Source organism: Odontesthes bonariensis, chromosome 23, assembly GCF_027942865.1.
Source record: "Odontesthes bonariensis isolate fOdoBon6 chromosome 23, fOdoBon6.hap1, whole genome shotgun sequence".
NCBI lineage: Eukaryota > Metazoa > Chordata > Actinopteri > Atheriniformes > Atherinopsidae > Odontesthes > Odontesthes bonariensis.
In genome coordinates this window covers 17,013,862-17,034,345 of record NC_134528.1, presented here as the reverse complement: position 1 = coordinate 17,034,345, position 20,484 = coordinate 17,013,862, and the positions used below count along the sequence as shown (strand labels likewise).

General features: G+C 40.6%; 1 protein-coding gene across 2 annotated transcripts in view; it reads left to right on the top strand.

Moving 5' to 3' along the window:
- Positions 1-1,510: 1,510 nt before the first annotated feature.
- Positions 1,511-20,484, top strand: part of erbb2 (erb-b2 receptor tyrosine kinase 2) — a 28,800-nt gene continuing 9,826 nt past the window's right edge. The window contains exons 1-14 of one of the 2 annotated variants that reach the window (XM_075458033.1): positions 1,511-1,810; positions 10,109-10,260; positions 10,430-10,610; positions 10,778-10,918; positions 11,765-11,830; positions 11,946-12,061; positions 12,155-12,296; positions 12,481-12,609; positions 14,341-14,482; positions 15,726-15,799; positions 15,947-16,037; positions 17,172-17,374; positions 17,765-17,894; positions 18,671-18,761. In XM_075458033.1, coding sequence (XP_075314148.1) covers positions 1,738-1,810; positions 10,109-10,260; positions 10,430-10,610; positions 10,778-10,918; positions 11,765-11,830; positions 11,946-12,061; positions 12,155-12,296; positions 12,481-12,609; positions 14,341-14,482; positions 15,726-15,799; positions 15,947-16,037; positions 17,172-17,374; positions 17,765-17,894; positions 18,671-18,761 — 1,731 coding nt within the window. In that variant the 5' untranslated portion in view covers positions 1,511-1,737. The remainder of the gene's footprint in view (positions 1,811-10,108; positions 10,261-10,429; positions 10,611-10,777; positions 10,919-11,764; positions 11,831-11,945; positions 12,062-12,154; positions 12,297-12,480; positions 12,610-14,340; positions 14,483-15,725; positions 15,800-15,946; positions 16,038-17,171; positions 17,375-17,764; positions 17,895-18,670; positions 18,762-20,484) is intronic. The other variant, XM_075458034.1, reaches the window with a different exon arrangement.

Below are 20,484 nucleotides of genomic sequence, written 5' to 3'. Positions count from 1 at the left end.
TAATGTTAAATACCGGAGTTCTCCTTTAAGGCCAAAATACTAACATCAGAAACTGAGAATTACCTCTGCATTTCAGACTTTCTTTCTAGGTTTTTGTTCTACATGCGTGTTTTCTTTTATTTTCATGTTTCACCACTAAAATTTTCATTTAACCAATTTTAAAACCAGATATTTGAATGTTAATATATCCCCAGTATCCTCGAGTCCCCTTACATTTGTAAATATGTTAATTTTATTGGGGGTTTGAGCCACACTGTGTGTGATGATTCATGTGCAGAAATTCTCTGCATGGTCACCTTGAATCACACAAACAGGATCTTGTGGGATTGATTTGGAAGCCAATCTTGGACCAATGGGCATCGTGCACAATCTGGAAATATGAAGCCTTTAATGTACTCACACTAAGTTAATTTACACGGCATGTGAAATAAATATGTTACACTGTGTTCATCCAACAATCAGACTTTAAAATACATGTAACACTAAGTGTGTTTGTCCAACCAGAATCACATGAAATCCAGCTTCTCAAAACCAGACTAATGCAGCTGGACATCTAATCCAGACTTTTTATAAGTGTAGCATTATCATCAACAAAATCGCCCTCCAAGTAACATGAATATGTGTATGCAGTGAATTTGGGTGTACTTACATGTACGATGATCTCTCACAGAGAAAGTTCAAACTTTTCAGTGAAAACTTTGCAAGAATAAATTGATCTGCACTGACGTGGAGCTACACATACATTCTGTTGTATATGTTCAACATAGTTTTTGCAGGAAAAAACACAGTTGAAATACTTAGTCTGACAAATACGCCTTTGTCCTTATTAAAAATGATAGACTAAAAGGTGTTTTATGAGTTGCTGTAATTAGTGTCTGTGAATTGGAGGCTCCGGGATTCCATATTTCCTGTGTGCTGCCTACTTGACAAAAACTTTTTGTTAGGTCACAAATCAGGCTTTTCGGCCCCTTAAATTCCAATTACCTGTGAATTCAGACAAGTTTACACTTTGATCATTGAATGTGAAGACAGGTTACTAGTGTCAAAATATATGCATTTAAAATTCAGGTAGGCTAAGGAAGCTCCGACAGTTTGCAAAGGAGGACAAAAAACTACTTTCACATTTGATTGTAACAGATTAGAGGTCAATTCTGCAGCTGTAGTCAACTTTAACTAAACAATGACCAAGAATGTGACACTTAAAGACTTGCCACATATATCACATCAAACGTGATGCAGCAAGAGGTGAGTTTGTTGTGAGTGTGTCCTTCTTTCCCAGTGACTTCTTCGCCACGTTCTTCGCCTTCGCTACTTAGATAAGCCTGACTTTGCAAAAGTAGAAAGGTTAATTGAACTACTTGCCATCAGACGTAAGTGTTGGGGCATTGTATTCATAATTGTGTGATGCGTAGCAATTTTTCAAAGACCAAAGACAGCATTGCCCGCAGATAGCCTAAAGTGGGGGCGGGCTGAGTCAACCTGCCACTCCCCGCTCAGGCCTTCACGGGAGCGCGCTTCTACTCCAGTGCGCCGTCACAGTTTTACTACCAACAGTCCATGGGAGGAAGTCACTGAGATTGGGAAACGTACAACTCCATACGGTGCCGGGAAAAAAAAAGGGGAAAAAAAGAACTTAAACTGGGGAGGAGAGGAAATCAAAACACAGCTTTTCCTCGCAGGGAACAATAAAAAACAACCAAGTTTGGAATATGGACTAAAGGCGCTGGGCTCGATCAGATGGAGGCGGCGAGAAGTTTGGTGTTTGTCGGGGCCGTTCTGCTCGGAGTGACGGACGCTTTGGGCAGAGAAGGTGGGTAACTTTATCTCGTCGTAAATGCCCCCCCCCCCCCTCCCCTTTTTTTTTTTTGTCAAAACAGAGTCCTCACACGTCCGAATTATGGCAGCAGTCTGGCGGTCTTTATTTCGTTTAGACTCGAGGTTCTTTCTGGGCAGGACGACATTCCTCCGTGACTCCTCAGCCGAGTCCCCTCGGTCTCTGCAAAGGGCTCGTGGGATTTACGAAGCGCTGATGAGGAGCAAAAAAAAAAATCACACCTGTCACACAGTGGGCTCGCACGAGACTTTCTGCTTAGACTAAAAACTCCTACCCAGAAACACGAAGCGCCTTAAGTTGCAAAGAACAAGCCCCGCTGATAGATTGTAGCAACTGTGTGACAGGTAAGGGATATAAACACAACCGCGCAGGCGAACTTGTTTTTTTTTTGTTTATTTTTTTCTGTTTTCGCAAACAAAGACAAACCAACAACAACAACAAAACAGGCAGTGCATTGTGTGCCAAGGATCATGACGATGTCAATTATTCACTTCTGACTCTAAAGGGACATTGTCTGATAGAGGGCCACTTGTCACACTCGGAGCTTGAGTGCCTGCCAGTAAAACAAGAGCTAACTGAAAGCACAGCTTTGCAAAAATACAAGTCACGTTGGTCCAGCAACGTTTACTACACATTTGTTAGATTTGCAGCTAAAGAAAGTTGCATTGCATTTTGCCTTTTTGATTGGACTCGAAACATCATCGCTTTTGCCGCGAGGACATTTTATAGATCAGCCATTCAGGATATAATGCGCGAAAAACATAGTTTGGTGCAACGTTAGTTCATATCAATGTTAGTGTACGGGCCGGGGGACACGATCTATTTTTAAATGGAATCAGAAACATCAATAAGCCTGGTGAGATGCCTTTTAAAAGCTTTTGCATGGACGCAAGCTTAAGGCACAAACACTAACACCAATAACTGAGAATTATCTCTGCAGTTCAGACTTTATTGACTTGTATTGGTCGATTTTTTTTTTTATTGACGTGCAGGGTTAAAAATTAAAAGCCTACTGGAAAAGGTATCCTGTCATAGCTTTTACAAATGAGTCATGATGTTGAGCAACACTGTGTTGTTGCTTTGGATTCAATATTTCAAAGGGAATCGTTTGTTAAAGTCCCATCTCTTCACTGCCAAAGCACCTCATGAAAGCAGATACATCTTGGTTTTACAAGCTGCTCCAACCTCCACCACTATTACTACACACACAAACAAAGCCGATAGTCACAGGTGAAGTCATTTTTCAAATACAACGGCATTGTTGGTGGGAACAGGTTGGTGCACTTCGGCCTACAGTGTTGATCTCTGGAGCATCAGATCAGCGCGAGTGCTCTGACTGGTTCCCAGAGTTAAGCAATGCATCATGCTCAAGTGGGTGAATCTCAATGGTTCTACTCTCAGTTAAGTATTGTCATGTCACACACACACACACACACACACACACACACACACACATGCCGTAGCCTCCCGTGTGTGTGCTGATGTCTTTAGAGTTCATGTTCCTGTCACACTCCAGTGCACCCACTGAACTGAACTCTGTAAGAGCTGATTAATTCCCACTGAATCGGCCTCCGTTGCTGGTTAACTCAGCCAGCCGTGACTCACCAGTCTAGACTGCGTGTTAGCGATCTAACTCACTCTGAGCTCAGGAAGGGACCACCAGCGGACCTCATTACCATCCTCAGAGGGGAACTTTCAGCAGTCTCGTCTTTACTTTCCTTTAGTGTGAGCTGCACACCTTTAACTGGCATGTACAGTGTGCTGGAACACATCTCCATTAGAAGGAAATCACAGTACGGAAATGATAATAATTAACCCTTCAAAAATTGTAAACGATCAACTATTTACTGATTAAAATGAGTGTGGCGGTGGTCTTAATCATCCTCGAAAGAGATCGACTCTTCTTATGATCCTTGCTTTAGTAGATGAGCTTGTTTACATCCTTGAGTAACAGACAGTAATTCCTAAATTGAGATTAAATGATCATTTCAGTGTCACCCTGGTTTCCTTTGGCTTTAAAGGGCTGACGAAGTGATGACAGCGCATGCCTTTCTTTTCCATTGTTGCATGCCATCTTTTCAACACCTCTCCTCGTAGTCTGCCACCGATGGCCTTAATGTTAACATTAAAAAGTCATTAAAGTTAAGTAAAGTCCTTTTTTTGTATTAGGGTGCCACTCACAAACCACCTATTTTGAAACTTGAACTTGCTGTTTTGTCTGCTCAGCTGTCTAAAACCAAAGATTATTATCACTCAAGAAGTCACAGGAAATGTTAACACTTGAGAAGCTGGAAACAGGAGTATTGACAGTTCTTGCTTTAGAAGAGTGAGAGTCACTCCCAAAAGATATTCAAACCCTTCTGAACTTAAAGGCCATCACAAGCTTATTTAGCCTAACCACTCTGTACTGTACTGTTGTAAGTCTCTTTGGATAGAATTGTCTGCCAAGTCACTGTCAATGTATTAAACATGTAGAGGTTGTGTGTCTGTGCCACGGACTTCAGCCGGCAGGGCTGAGAGAGATGAGGGATGGTCGCACTTACAATAATATGACATTGTACTAGTAGTTGGTAACTTAATGTTAAACCTTTTATAGCTTGCAGCTAAGCTGCTGCAGTTTCTCTCACGAGACACTTAACTTTTTTGGGTTGTCTTCACAAATTCATAAAAAATTGCCCGACTTGAGCCTGTGTCCAGATACGTAGCTTTTTCAATAGTTTGCTTGGGAAGTTTAAGCCTGTAAGTCCACCTATCTGTGTTCACGTGCCACCGTCCTGTTCTCAGTGATGGGGACTTTTAGAACAAAGTTGTGACACTTGGAAAAATAAATCTCCTTGTATGATTATAACTAACTGTATGTCTTCGCATTGTCATGCACTGATTTGAGTCCATTTGTCCCTTAATAAGGACTCAGACCCTGCAAAAACACCACTGAGTTGTTCTGAGTGATTGCCTTTAGCCAGTGAAACATTTTGATTCAGATGGAAGTGGTTTCTTCCTGGATGCCACGATGCCCACATCTATAGTGTTCAAAGGCAAAATGATTCGATTGGATGAAAACAATGTGTTTTATACACTTATTAGCCATAGCATTGTGACAGCTGAGAGGTAAAGTGAGTAAGACAAGTAATCTTATTATATTGCAATGTTCTGCTGGGAGAACCTGCATCCTGACATTCACACGGATGTTACTTAGACACTTACCATATACCACGTCATATCCCCATATGGGGCAACAGCATTTCCCCACTGTATAACCCTTTCCCAGGCAGAACAGGAATGGATCCTGCAAAAACTACTCAAGGAAGGGCTGAGCGAACTTGACGGAGAGCCTGCGGTGTTCACCCGCTTCCCAAACTCCCTCGTTACCAATCTGATGTGATGCGATGGCATCTATTGGAAGCAAGCCCAATCCACAGAAATCCCACCCGACTACCCACAGCGCCCAAAGGATCTATTTCTAATGTCCTAAATCCAGACACTCCAGGACGTCCTCAAATGTACTTTGTCTGCATCCTGACTGGTTGGAGCTCTTTTGGCTGCATGAGGAGGACCAAGGCTATATTAGACAGGTGGCTGAATGGTGTATGCTGTGGCCTTCCCACTCATCACTTCCTAACTCGAAGGAACAGCAATGGAAAATTTTGGACTAACGTGTTTGACAGCTATGTCCTTCCCTAGTTTAGAGTTCCACAGACGTTGGCAATCAATACCAAGGTGCGCTGAGGCTACACTAAAACATTTTCTGTTGGGTTTTCCTTGAATCTCCCAGTCATGTAACATATCCTGGAAAGGTTTCTTTCGGTTACCTGAATCGTGACACGACTCTGGCTAACACAGTCGACGACGACAGTCAGATGTCTCCAAGAGAAAATGTTTAACGTTTAGGTTTGAAAGAAGACATTATTTTTCTCCTATTGTAGTCTTTTATTTGCTGTATTCTCAGTTTACAGTGATTCCCCTTTTTTTTTTTTTTTTTTTTTTTAATAAAACAACAAAATCCACCCGTGGCTCCACCTGCAGATCCATCAGACTGCGGATACTAGCAGGGTTTTTCTCATGATGTGGTGTTATATGTCTGAGTATGTTGTTGTGATTGCAGTTTGTGCAAGACAGCCTGAATGAGTGAGGAGTTCATATCAGTGTTTCTCTACAAAGTAAGGTACAGATCCTGTTCTGCTTGTCTGTTGAGCAATACCTGTTTTTTCTTCCTTGGCTGCAGAGTGAAGAGGAAAGAAAGAATGTATTCAGAGAGGTTGGGAGAAATGTATGCAGGACACGTTGCAGTGATCCGACTGCAGCAGAATCAGGACTTCCATGTTAAACTGAGAGCTGTTAAACTGACAGAGAAAGTTCGGTTGGATCAGGTTTTTTTTTTTTCCTTTGTTGTTGTTTTTTTTGTGTTGAGCTTTGAAGGTATGTCATCCATTAGAGCAGACTGGAGGTCGGAAGATCTGCTTGATTGTTCTGGTGTGTTGCACAGCAGGCTCTTCCACCATACCGACTCCTGCAGAAGCATCGTGTCTGTGTGACACGTCTGTGTTTACCGCGCACACGCTTGTAAACACAGACGTGCACTCCCTGCGCGCACTGGAACTCTTCCACACACAGGTGTGGCTTCAAGTCTTTGGTTCTCAAGCAGCTCAACACAGCTAGTACAAAGTCGTCCTACAGGCGCCACGTTCATTCTTGAATTCATATCAGTCGCTTTAACAAAAAAATTGTATTTTGCAAAAAAAAAAAAAAATCTAGAATTGTAGACAAGAATGTTTGTTTCCATTATAGCTACACTATATTTTACTCACTGGATCAACATTGACAGAATTTTAAACTTTTCTTTGTAATTTAATGTTTAAACACTGTGACTTTCTTAGTTGTGATGATTTCCTCCTTTGCTTTATTTAAATCTCTGTATATTAACTCTCAATTGTCATCTTTTCATAACAGTTTGAGTATAGGATTGCAATTCAGAACAAAATTCAAATTATATTGCCCTTTACAAAGTTCCAATAGAAGTTGTTCATGCAATAGCAGACAGTAAAACTGCTTCAAACAGCCACAAAAAGTCGATGTGAAAGGCTGAATGGTGAGTGGCACGAATTTGTTTCCACACACAAGATAACAGAACACATGAAACAAATTTTCGCCAGAGGAATCAGTAGTGTTAATTTAAGCTCAGCTAACTATAACACCCCCTCCTCACTTAACGCCTTTAATTAGAACCAAATATTGAATTATATGCGGTTGGATTCCTCAGCGCATTTGCCATTAAAGTTGCTGAGACTGATTGGGTGTGCTTTGCTTTGACGGTCTTGTGGCTTCAGCAGTCACAGTGAGTGTCCAGGTGTGCAAAGCTGACAAGGTGTGCAGCCACAGTTCTGTCAGCTATCACTTTTTTCCCCCCTACACATTTGTTTTCATCACTTATTGCTTAAAACGAGGAGTGCAGCCCAGTCAATCTCAGGACAGACGTGTGTCAGACCCTACAACCAATTGATGCCTCACTTCCAATGAGCAAAGTTCAGTTGCGGACAATTTCAACTGGGACCCGGGCCGGCTATGTCCTTTGCAAAGAGAATATATGAGAATATCGTGTTCATCTGACGAACGCCAGAATTTTAAAACGCATGTGAACTTCATATGAAATCGAGCTTCTCAAAACTGTATTCTGCGTGTATAAGCTCAACTATCATCAAATTGGCCTTGTAAAAACAATAAAGCTTAAGTGTATATTAATACAACCAAGTGCCCAATAAATCTGTTTATTTTCACAGATTTTTCTTTCTTTTGTGAGACGGCTAAACACGACAGTTAAACGTGCATTCGCTTGAAGCATTCTGCATCTAAAACAAATCCCCATTCAAGTAACCTAAAGAGAGCACCTTTGCAGTGAATTTAGCTATACTTACATGTACAATGATCTTTCTTAGAATAGGTTAGAAGCAGCAGAATGCCTCGAACGTTTTCTCACACAGTTCACAGCTTCATGGTATTGGAACAAACAAATTCTCAATTCCCCAAAGCTGGTAAGCAGAGAATAACCACAACAGATGTTGTGCATTTCACATGTGGGATAGAACAGTAATTTTACAAAGTAATTTGTAACAGTAATTTTTAAAAATGACCAATTCACACCTTGGCCAGTTGTTTAGGTGCTTAATGTAATAAGTCAACAGGAAATACTTCAGTTCTAACAATATAAAAGGGGGCATACCCTCACCTTCACTATAGTGAGGGCAGATTTACTTCAGTCAATGAATCATTAACGTCTTGTGCTTGTACTTAGGCAAGGAAAGTATTCCAGTAAAATGGCATAGATGAACTAGTCAAACTGTAGTTGGATTAAACAGTGCACGGAAACCTACTAAGTTCTCTCTGATTTATAAAAAAAAAAAGTTTGAATTTTAAAAGCTCAAAAAAAACAGAACAATCAAAGTATGAAGAACAAACTCTTGTTAGGCACATAAGCACTCGAACGGTGGAAGTGTCAAAAGCAAAGATGCTATCTGTGCAGAGGGCAGCATTAATACGTTTAACAGTGCGTGTGTGTGTGCATGAGGATGCCTCATAGATGATCTGTCTGACATAGCAATCATCTCATAAACTGGAAGGTCACAGGTCAGAGATGCATCTTTGAACAAGACACTGACCCACCGCCTAGTTTGTGCTCCCCTGGTAGCATGAATGCAAGTGTGTCATCTTTTAGATATGCAGGGACCCACATTTCAATGAGATGACACAATTCAGAGTTGGGCAACAGCTCACAGACTGAAATGAACCAAGGGGTTGACAGGGGAACGTTTTAAATTACTCTCATTTTAAGCACAACAGTAGCATGTAAAAATGGTAGATTAACATATGGGTAGTGAGGTGACAGTGGGCAGACAGAGCCGAGTGAGTGATAAAAGAGGGAGTATTTTAAGCTTCAGCGATAGAGGGGTGGGCTGCTCCTCACAAGGCCACGCATACACACAGGCGTTGCTGAGGGACTTTTGGAGAGCAAACAATGAGGGGATAAAAGGAGGGGAAGCTGAGAACGGGAGTAACGCACACTATTAGAAACGGAAATTCTGCTCTGTTGTGCTTTTTGTAACGGCACGTTTACCTAATCCCAGGAGCTGGAGGGGACTGCGTTGTCTGTATGTGTGTGGTAGTTTGGGCAACTTTCAAGGGATCCGCTTCTATTGGCGTTTTATTAAAAATGATAAAAAGCTGGAAAGTAAAAGCAGCGCTTTATTTCTTGGCAGGACATGTAAGCCTGTTTTCCATGACGACATCATTGAAAGAGGCAGTGAACAGTCATTTAATTTGTTATTTGACACAGGCTGCAACTACTGGGTGTGTATTTTTGGCAGCCGCACTGTTAATCATAGACCATTTCCTGCAGGAGCCCTCTGGCAGAGTTGAATGCAGGTCTTAAATATGCTTTAATACCCATTACTTTGCTTATTTGTAGTAGATTTGATATACTCTCAATATCCTGCTATCATAAGGGAGCTTTACATAATGGTAGATGCTCATATTTGGTAAGTACATCTGAAATCCACCCTCTTACTGCTTGTCAGGACTTCCTGTTCCTCCAGTGATGTCAGTCCATCCAGCCGTCTTCTTCAAAAGGACGGACAGAGATGGCACAGCAGTGTGGGGTGAGGGGCTCAATCAAGAAAAGTGGGTTGTCTTTTGAAGGGCTGTTGGAAGGAAGCCAGAGGAAGTCATTTATATCCTCCAAAGAGGAGGGACTGTCCACTGTGTGACTGCCTGCTAAGGCATGGGAGCTATGTGTCTGCAAAAGCCCTCGTGAATTGTAATGCTGTATGACCCTGAATGTAACGCTGTGTGTGACCTGCTGTGGGGAATCTGGGCTCTCTGCTGCCAGAGCAAAATATATATGCTAAGAGCCTCAGAGAGAGGCAGTGTATGTGGGTTGTATTTCAGAGTATCCATTCAAGGATGCACGCAAACGATGCAGAGCCCAAATCTGTACATTCATCATCGCGTGTGTTTGGACAAAGAGTTTTTCTGCCTGTGATGCCATTTAAAAGGGATAATTCAATGAACAGGATTTTTTTATTTGTAAATTTCTATATTTGTATCTTTTCGAGGTTCTATTCATACAGATTCTATTCTATTCACTCGTATATAGGTTTTCTATAGAGCCCATCTGTCCGTCAATTATTAGGCTACTGGTGAGATACACTTCTGTGTCACGATGTACATAAAACATTTATTAAAAATGCACTCAGATGAAGTTGGGGTGATTTATCTGTGTTGCAGTCTGCTTGGGTACAGACATGAAGCTGGCCCTGCCCTCCAGCCTGGAAAATCACTATGAGACCCTGAGGCTGCTGTACACCGGCTGCCAGGTTGTCCACGGCAACCTGGAAATTACACACCTCCATGGAAACCCTGACCTCTCCTTTTTACAGGTATAGTTTGACTGGAACTCTTTAAACATAAGAAGCATAATATTTATACGATTAAAAAATGGAAAAGAATGAAAAGCTTTTAGCTAATTAGCTTGGTTAGTTCCAGTATTTTAGCCACTCCTGTTTCTTAGACTTTTTTCCCCCTAATTCTTCATTTCTTCCTTTCCAGGGTATTGTTGAGGTGCAGGGTTATGTATTAGTTGCACATGTCTCAGTGAGCCTTGTGCCTTTGGACAACCTTCGGATCATAAGAGGTAGCCAGCTGTATAACTCCAACTATTCACTGGTTGTGTTGGATAACACTCGGGCCGATCAGGGGCTGAGGACCCTCAGGCTTCGTAGCCTCACAGGTTAGTTAGTAGATTAGGGGAATTTCCTGGGTTTGCAACTGTATGCGTGAGGTGTTTTTGCTCATCCACGTTCTCACTGTGAGCTACTAGAGCGACATGTTTATATTCACCGTAAGACTTATATGCGCAAGTTTTGTAGCTCCTTTCATTTACCATTTCTCCTGCAGAGATCCTGTTGGGTGGGGTGTATTTTTGGGGGAACCCCCAGCTGTGCTTCCCGGACCCCCAGAGCATCATTTGGAGAGACACCCTGGACGAGCAGAACATCCACTCCAGGCTGCACCGACTGCAGTCTCGGGCCCCTAAATGTGAGCAGCTAAATGAGTGATTGAAATACTGATCCTCCCAAAGGGTAGTACAGAAAAAGAAATGTCAGACAGATAGAGAAAGCACTGCACCATGTGTATTAAAAGATTACCGACATAGACATCTGGGAAACCCCTTAGGGAAACTTAGAAACATTTTTAGGTATATTTATACCACTGGCCAGTTTTAATTTGAATGAGTGGTGCACCACCTTTTAACCAGATATCCAGCTCTGTTAGATGAATCAAAGTTTTGTTTTGTCTCCCCCAAAAAGGTTTCTAAACTACCCCCATTGACTCAAATACATGTCAATCAAACCAGTCAAACCCCGAAACATACATCTCTTTCAGGCTCAATGTCTACTTGAGCCAGCAGATAACATCATTAGGACTTTTGGGAATATATTGAGTTGGTAATTCATGACTGAAGCTGACACTTTTTGAATGCGAGTCAGAGATGTTCTGCAGTCACTGAATTGTAACTCTTGCTGTTATTGCCTTTAACGGCACTTCCTCATTGGCTTCACTTGTCAGACTTGGTGGCTATGTCCACCTTTTGTACAGTCTATGGTCTGATCTTGCCTTTTTGACCATGATATTCTTTCTAAGCACACATGAGTGCCTAGAGGGAATTTCAAAATTGTCTTGATTTCTTATATTTGTGCATCTCACTACATAAAGTTGCTATACTTAACAGGTCTGATGATGTCTAGTGGTGCCTTATAGAACCACAGATCTACCAGATTAAAGTAGACCCTTCAGCTTTGTTTTTTTTACTGGTTAATAAACTGTGAGAATTCTATGCTCAGATCCGTCTTTCCATCATTGCATTGTTTTATTATGGTCCAGGTCCGAATTGTTCCTCCACATGTCAGAAAAGCTGTTGGGGAGAAACTGCACAGGACTGCCAGATATGTAAGTTTCAATCTTCTAATATGATATTAATGTGATTTGGTTTTACTGGATCTGTTAAAACGTCACTGAAACTGTTGTCTTTTGACATTTTTTTTTTTTTTAATTTTTTTTTAAGTGACCAGAATTAACTGTGCGTCTGGCTGTCAGCGATGTAAAGGTCTTCTTCCCAATGACTGCTGTCACAGGCAGTGTGCTGCCGGATGCACCGGACCCAAAGACTCAGACTGTCTGGTAAATGACCCACACACTGGTATCAACACTGTTTTTTCTTCATGTTGTCAGACAGACTTCTGTCGTTACTGTCTCCTCCTTCTTCCTCTCCAGGCATGTCGTCACTTCAACAACAGTGGTGTGTGTAAGGAGAACTGTCCTCCTCCCACCATCTATTGCCCTCTCACCTTTCAGACCAAACCCAACCCGGACAGAAAGTTTAACTTTGGAGCCACCTGCGTTAAGACGTGTCCTTGTAAGAACTTGGCTAAAAACATCCACTTACCTAAAAAGCTATAACAATATTTAGTCAGTGGACCATGTGCCGTGTTCAGATTAAGTTTCTTTCATTGCTGTGAATGCACAGAGATTTCAGTATTCATTTATTTGCTATTTACTGACTCTTGGATGCCCTTTGAACACTTTGTCCTTCTCTGTAGATAACTATCTGGCCATGGAGGTGGCTTGTACTTTGGTTTGCCCCCGAGCCAACCAGGAAGTTGTCATCACCCAACCTGACGGAACTGAGACGCAGAAATGTGAAAAGTGTGAAGGAGATTGTCCTAAAGGTGAGGCTTGTGCTACGTTGTTTACATACACTCTGTGGCAGCTCTATTGTGTGTAGCTGTACACCTGCTCATTAATGCTAATACTCAAACATTGCTCTGGCAGAAAGTCATCGCCAGTAAAGTGGCCAGACATGGCCAAGAGGCTTTATAGTTGTTTTTTTTTTTACCAAAAAAACAGAAAGGATGGCAGAAATGTATCTAAAAGATATGGAAATGGATCCAGCGATATCCATTTCTTTTTTTAGAAAACGGAGATGAGAACAAATGAACTGTTTCAAGCTGACAGGAACACAAATTAATGCTGACTTGGGTTAAGTACAGCAGTATAAGTTGATAGGATTGGCTCTACAGATTCTTTGTTGGCTTTGCAGTTTGATAAAATAACAGTTCGAGTCCATACGTCATGTTTTGGCTACACAGCTGGCTTTAATTACTCAGTATTTTACTTTTGCTTTAATTGATCTGTTTCTGTTTCTGTAAAGTAAAGTTTTTAATTGGCTGTCATACAGCGGCTCCAAGGTCTTCAACAGCTGGTGAAACCCGCATTTTTTTCTATGACCAATTAATAACCCTTATAACTGCAGCAGATTTGATGCTGCTTTTTACTCCATAGTTGGATGACAAAGTTGGCAAAGTTGAACTTCATTAATTCTTTGCTGTTGACTCCGACTGACTGTAAGTCAAGGACAAAATGGCTGTAGTGGTTCCTCATATTAGTTATGGTGCCGCCAGATTTTACTGACAGATGTGATCGCATGCATTTTGTTTATATCCTGCTTTACCTTAAGTTAAAGCAGTTTTTTTTTTAGTTTTGCTGCTGGTTTCCATTGAAAACAATGCTGACTGTATACCTTTATTTTTCCACTTACACTCAAAAATCACCAATTAACAATTGTGTACTATCATTTTGTTGAAGCTGAAAATGGATTATTATGTTCTGTCACTACACTGATTGCTGAATTATTTGCTTTCGCATCACAATGCATTTTGAATTGAGGCATTTTTGCACCTCTTGTTAGGTTAATAGCATGCATGCATGCATCCTGTTTTGTGTCAGTCACAAAGCACTCGACCTTTGAGTACTCTGTCACCTGTCAACTGATCTCAAATCCCACCGTTAAAGCATGTTGTCAATGTAATGATCAGGAAAGAACTTTGCAGAATCTGTATGATGCCCTCATGTCATTATGGACGAGAACATCTCCTTGCAGCTTGTTGAATCAATTTTTGTAAGACTTTAGCCAGTGCTGGGTGACAAAGAGAGTCCTAATTATAACCTCTGAGTAGCTCTGCAAAAGTCCAGACATGGATAAGCACTCTCAATATATACAGCTCAATAGTAATGTATCATTACTACTGTAATGTTGTAGTCTGCTTGAAAAAGTCTTCACATGAATGATTTGGTGTCAGAACACAGTTTTGGCTGCATGTACTGATGTTTTGATGCAAAGTGTGGTAGGTAAACCTGTTTCTGCTGTAGCTTGTTGTTGTTTTTATTGGCATTTGTCCCAGGAGTTAAGAATTAGTAAAAGTTAGAATTTATCATTTGTGAAAGAAAAAATAAATAAATAATCCTTTTTATGTTTTTTATATTATCTCGAGATTGCAGTTGGGTCTGAAGTTTACTTTGAGGAGTTAGATTCAGTAATATAGTGTAAAAGTTAAGTTTAGTGTCTAGATTTGATACAAAGTATGAATCTCAATTTTCCCTGTTTTCTCTGTTTTCCATAGTTTGTTATGGTCTGGGTATGGACAACCTCGGTGCCATGGACAACCATGGTGTCACAATGGTAACGTCCTCTAATGTGGAGCAGTTCAACAAGTGTAAGAAAATCTTTGGAAGTCTCGCTTTCCGCCCTCAGAGCTTTGCAAGGTAGGAGACACACAGGTCAAACACAGAACCCACATCTACTTATGACATTTTTCAAATTAAAATAATGTAGCTTTAGATTTAAAGATGATGCTTATGTTTGTGAACTGTGGGCTCTTGTTCTGACTTGCTGCAGAAAGCTGTCATTATTTTGGTGAGCACTGCTCTCTCCTCAAGTCAGCTGAAAATCCAAATCAAAAACACAACATCTCAACATCACAACAGCTCTGGAAAAGCCAGTGCAGACTATATAACAGCCTTTATTGGTGCTAGCACAGGACACACCTCTACTGAACAGATCATCATTGTTCTGTTAACTAAATTTTAACAATCATCATAAATAAAGAGTATTAAATGTTATAAATTAGAAATGATTAAAGAAAGTAGTTTACTCATTTTAAACTTAGCAATCACTTCGGGAAGCACAAGGAGCAGCTTGATGCAAGGACTTCAATTTGTCACAGAGCCACATCCCTCCCATTTCAAATATTTGAGTTTGCAGCAACACTTGTGCGCGTTTCTTTGTGCAAGTAGAGCAAAAAGCTGACACCCAAGCCAAACCCTGTTTATGGACATATTTATGCTTTAAACCCAGACAATTTAGGCCTTTTTTTAAATCTGTCCGATGTTCTTGCCATAATGAAGATGGCGTTAAAGTAAAATGTAACTGAAATGATATAAGAAAATGTTTATACATACTGGGTCTGAGTGCAGAAACAATATAGAGTTTGTTACTGTCGGTTTATGTTGTCTGTGGAGTTTTAATATGAAATCAGTGGAGCTACCTACATGACGTCCATTGAAACAGGTGGGCAAAATGTTGATAAACCATCTCCTAAAGCTTGTGCTAACTAGTCTTTATGAAAGTATATGATTCCCCCAGTATTGCGAAGTGGATCAAAATAAATTTGGGCTAAACTACATCCCCTGAGAGTTTATCAGTGAGTGCGTGGTAACAACAATGGTGTATGGGGTACATGTCCCATGCAATTGACTGTGTTTTGTTTCCAGACACAGCCTTCTCAGACAGGCTTGCAAATATTATTGGGCGTTGAGCTAGAATATATTTGTGCAGTAATTCACCACAGTGCAAAGTAGCTATCATCGTGACACAAGATTATACCAAAACAGTGTGTAATTTCATGGGTTGATGAGGAATTGTTTTCCTCATCAACCCATGATGGAAGCTGTTCTTACAACATCTGAAATATCAAAAGGACTCTTGGTGCCTGTTGTCATTGTTCAGGGACCCTGCGACCAACACGTCTGGCCTGACTTTTGAGCAGCTGAGCGCCTTCAACAAACTGGAGGAGATTACAGGTATTGATATGTTTGTTAAAGCTTCTGTGAGCTTTTATCAAAAAGGAGAAGCTACTAAATAGATGATACAAACTTTTAATGTAACACCATACAGAAATCTCAGTATCCTTGTCTGAATTTCATTTTTTTTTTTTATTTTACTGAAAGGTTATTTGTACATTGATGCCTGGCCAGCGGAGTGGACTAACCTTCTGGTGTTTGAGAACCTGAAGGTGATCAGAGGCAGGATGCTTTACATGTAAGTCTTTCAAACTGCCTGCATGTACAGAGTGCACACAAACCCTCCAGTCTTCTATCATCATTTTCAGCAACACAAGTCAAGTGTAGTCAGACTTGCAAGTCAAATTTATTTGTATAGCACATTTCATGTACAAAACAATTCTAAGTGCTTTACATAAAATAAAAGCATTGCAGCGGGAAGTGGTAGAAGCATTAAAAATACATGAAAGAACATAAAGAGAAACAAATTAAATAATTAAAATGAATTAAAATGATTAAAAACAAGCAACAGTCTAGATAAGTTAAAACATATTGTGCAGATATCATGCAGATAAATGTTTTTAACCTGGATTTAAAAATGTCTACATTTGGTGAAAGTTTAATCTCCACTGGCAGTTTGTTCCACTTGTTTGCAGCATGACAGCTAAATGCTGCTTCTCCATGTTTAGTCTGGACTCTGGACTGGACCAGCTGACTTAGGATGCTCTACACACACTGCACCATTCTGCGGTGGTTTTGTCCTGTGCTGTGATTTTCACCATCGACTTCACTAATAAAACTATAAAAAAAAACTCTGCAAACTAGCTGAAAAAAAATCCCATTAAATCTAGAAAAGGGCAAATGTGTAAATAACTGCTCAGAGATGGAGAACATGTTAAATAGCTGTTGAAAAGCACCAAAAACATACTCCAAATATGGGGTCATTTTCTTTCTCTGTTGTGCGTCACTGCATGCCACAGTGTTGATGTCCATCCACTTACACTGTGTCTTTGTTAGTACTCTTTTTTTTTTTCTTTCTTTTTTCTTTCGTCTGTTGCAGCACTCTGCTCACTTTCACGGTAATAAATGCTAATTATTATTAAGCGCTGCTGCTCAGACGGGGAGCACATGCCAGCCAGAGTCTGCCTGATTAGTGCAGCATGCTCAAACTAGGTCAAATTTGACACTTTTTCAACAAAGTGCAGCATAACAGATTATCATAGCAGTCTCTGTTTTTTGTTGTAATCAAGGTCTCTCATTTACAGTCTCGCTTTCATTCATGCTTCTTTGTGTTTCTTTTTAGAGCCTCATGTGTCGCTTGATATTTTCTTGATCATCGCTATAACAAAAAAACAAACAAACAAATATTCTCCTTTTTTTTTTTTTTTTTTAGGGGTGTGTTTTCACTTGCCATTCAAAATCTACACATCCAGTCTCTTGGGTTGCGGTCTCTACGCAGTGTCAGCGGAGGCTTGGTCTTGTTATACAACAATTCACAGTTGTGCTACACTAATTCACTGCCGTGGGGGAGTCTCCTTCATCCCACCCAAGGGCCCCACCGCATTGTAAGCAGGAATCAAGACCCCCAAGTCTGTGGTAGGTTAACACAAGCATCATGCAAACAGGGGACAGTCTTTAGTCTTGCACTTGTCAGTTGGAGGCTGACTATTAGCTAAAGATACAAATTCAGGTTGATTTATTATATTGAAATCCAACTGTGCTGAAAAACTGATTTATCAAATGCATTTTGAGCAAGAATCGTGGATGCTGTTTGATTTAGAATACTTCTTTTTTTTATGATGTACTGTCTGCAGGGCTCACTTGTGCTTTTGATATTTCTTTATAAGATTGACTCAAACCAAAACTGATGTGTAAAATTATGCAGTAATTCACTCACCTGTAACATGGTGATCTAGTTTGAAGAGGAGAAAATATCAAAATGTTCAGTGTGCATCATGCTCTGCTGTCTCCGTATGTTTTTTTCAGAGAGGGAGGAGCGTGTGTGTCACCCTCTGTGTGAGGGGGGATGTTGGGGTCCGGGCCCCAGCCAGTGTGCGTCCTGCACGTCTTTTCAGCGTGGCACTGAGTGTGTGGAACAGTGTGACGTCTATCAGGGGTAAGAGCGTTTGCGTGAGTACTAAATCAATAAAACACCAGCTGATAATCTTCTAAATCATACAGTACACTTTATGTGATAACCCCAAAAGATGAAGCAGGTGGACGAACAGTGCGTGAGGCTTACAGTAGATTGACTGCTGCTGTCAAATTGGTCACGGAAAGCAGTAAAATCTTCTAACTTTACGTGTGCCATTAAGCAATGGCAGAGCAGTGACACCATTTAATATAATGTGCATTTGTACAAGAGGCATCTTTACAGGATGACAAATCAATAGAGATCTGTTTGTCTTTTCACTCCGTGAATATACAAAAGGCCTGAACCAACACTGTTAATGTCAAGCTTGAACTCATAAGCACATTATTCTGTGCTAATTTTAGTTAATTTCTTGCTTGGTTGGGTGAGAGATATAATTAATTGTCGAATTTGTACCAAAACAAGAGTGTAAAAATGATCATTCTGGTTTTGTAGTGGGGTGATATTCTCATCTAACATTCCGCAAGCATAAACGTATTTTCTAAACAATCACCCAGTAACTAAAGGATATCATGGTGACATATCTTTACAATCCTCACTCATATTTCCTAGTGTGTTTTTCCCTCCCTGCGTTGTGTAGACTCAAAGTCCACCTGCATCAGGTTATTTGCAACTGGGGCCCCCTTTCTAAAAGCATTTGTCCTTGGGTCATTGTCAGGTGCTTCAGATAAAAGTATCCAACAAATAGTAGGCCGTGTTACCGGAGGACATGTTAAATGGGCTGTGTCCTTTTGTTGCAGGTCTGTACGAGAATACATAGATGGATCTTTGTGCGTTGCCTGTAATGCCGAGTGTCGACCAATTAATGGCTCTGCGTCCTGCCACAGCCCGGTAAGATATGTGGACGGATTGAGTATGAGCATCAGTAGTTGGTGAACTTAGTTTCAAGAAAATTCTCAGGAGAAATGCCTCCACCTATCAGTTGCATGTTAGAAGGGATAGCTGCACTTCATGTCAAAAGAGGCGAACTATCCCTTTAACACCAAATGACTTTACCCAGAATCATTGGCTAAATGTTAATCAAAGTATTTGAACTTCACGTGTACACTCACTGTAGGAAATCGTGATTGGCATTTTTGGCATTAACCAAAGTAGACAATAACACGCTGTTTGATTAAAAAAAAAAAAAGACCAAATTACCGAAAATAACGATGAATTTTCCAACCTGAAAAAAGGCATCTGCTGTTTTTTCTGCAATTGAAAGACAGAAAGGATGAGCCATGGATGTTCCTTTTGCTGAGGGGAATTTTGTGGGATGTGACATCAAGCCACCGAACAGAGCAATCTGAGAACATGTGTTTCAGTTGGCTGAATGTATCGGGCCTCCATCCTATTTAAACAGATTTCCATCTCATATCTCCCACGCCAGGTCAATCTCCACCGTTTATTTAATATGGAGCAAGTTTGAAATATTTAGACTCTAGGTCTGCTCAGTGGAGGCATTTCACTCAGCGCTAAATCAAATGTTTTGTTGCTCTTGGGTATGTCAGCTGTGTCCACAGACATTTTGGTCTGTGCCCAACTATTTTAGTTTCAGATTGATTTATATTTGCATTTGCCTGGTAATGGAAATATTTTTGTAATGCTAGACAAATGCCACCCCAAAAAGATAATATTTTCTGCCAGTTTAGTTTCAAGAACTATTAACCCCATTTTCAAAAAGATTGCATGCTGTGTGAAATGTAAATAAAGACGGAGTGCACTCATTTTCAAATCTCAAAAACCAAAATCTTTTTACAATAGAACATAGAAAACATATCAAATGTTGAAAAGGGAGACCTTTTACTATTGATGGCAACACTTCTGAAAAAAGTTGGAACAGGGTTTTGTTTACCACTGTGTAGCATCCCCTCTTCTTTTACCAGTGTAAACATCTGGGAACTTAGGACACGAGTTCCTGGACCTTTGGGAGAAGAATGTTGTCCTATTCTTGCCTGATATAGGATTCTAGCTGCTCAACAGTCCTGGGTCTTATTTGTCATATTTTGTATGTCATATTACACCAAATGTTTTCAGTTAGTCAAAGGTTTGGACTGCCAGCTGGCCAGTCGAGCAGCTAGACTCCTCTACTAAAAAGCCGTGTTGTCGTATGCAGTTTAACATTGTCTTGCTAAAATATGCAAAAAGTCCTGAAAAAGACATCATCCAAGCAGTATTTATGCTGCTCTAAAACCTTCGACGAACCTTCCAGCTTTGATGGTGCCTCTGCTCTTTGTTCAGCAGAAGCAAAGTCCATCATTTCCAAAATGGATTTCCAAATTGCTATTTGTCCGATCACAGAACAGTTTTCCACCCTGCCTCAGCCCGTTTTGAATGAGCTTTGGCCTGAAGAAGATGGCACTTTTTCCGGAGGATGTTCACATATGTGTTCTTATTTACATGAGAGAACTCTAACCTGCCTTTGTGGGGGGCACAGTGAGATGTGTTCACAGACAAGGATTTCTATAAATTTAGAAATCTATGGACTGTTCTATAACTTCAGTGCTGCTAATTGAGCTGTTTAATCTAATTAACCCAATTAGTTGCAGCATGTTCTTCCAGCTGCGTAGTTTTT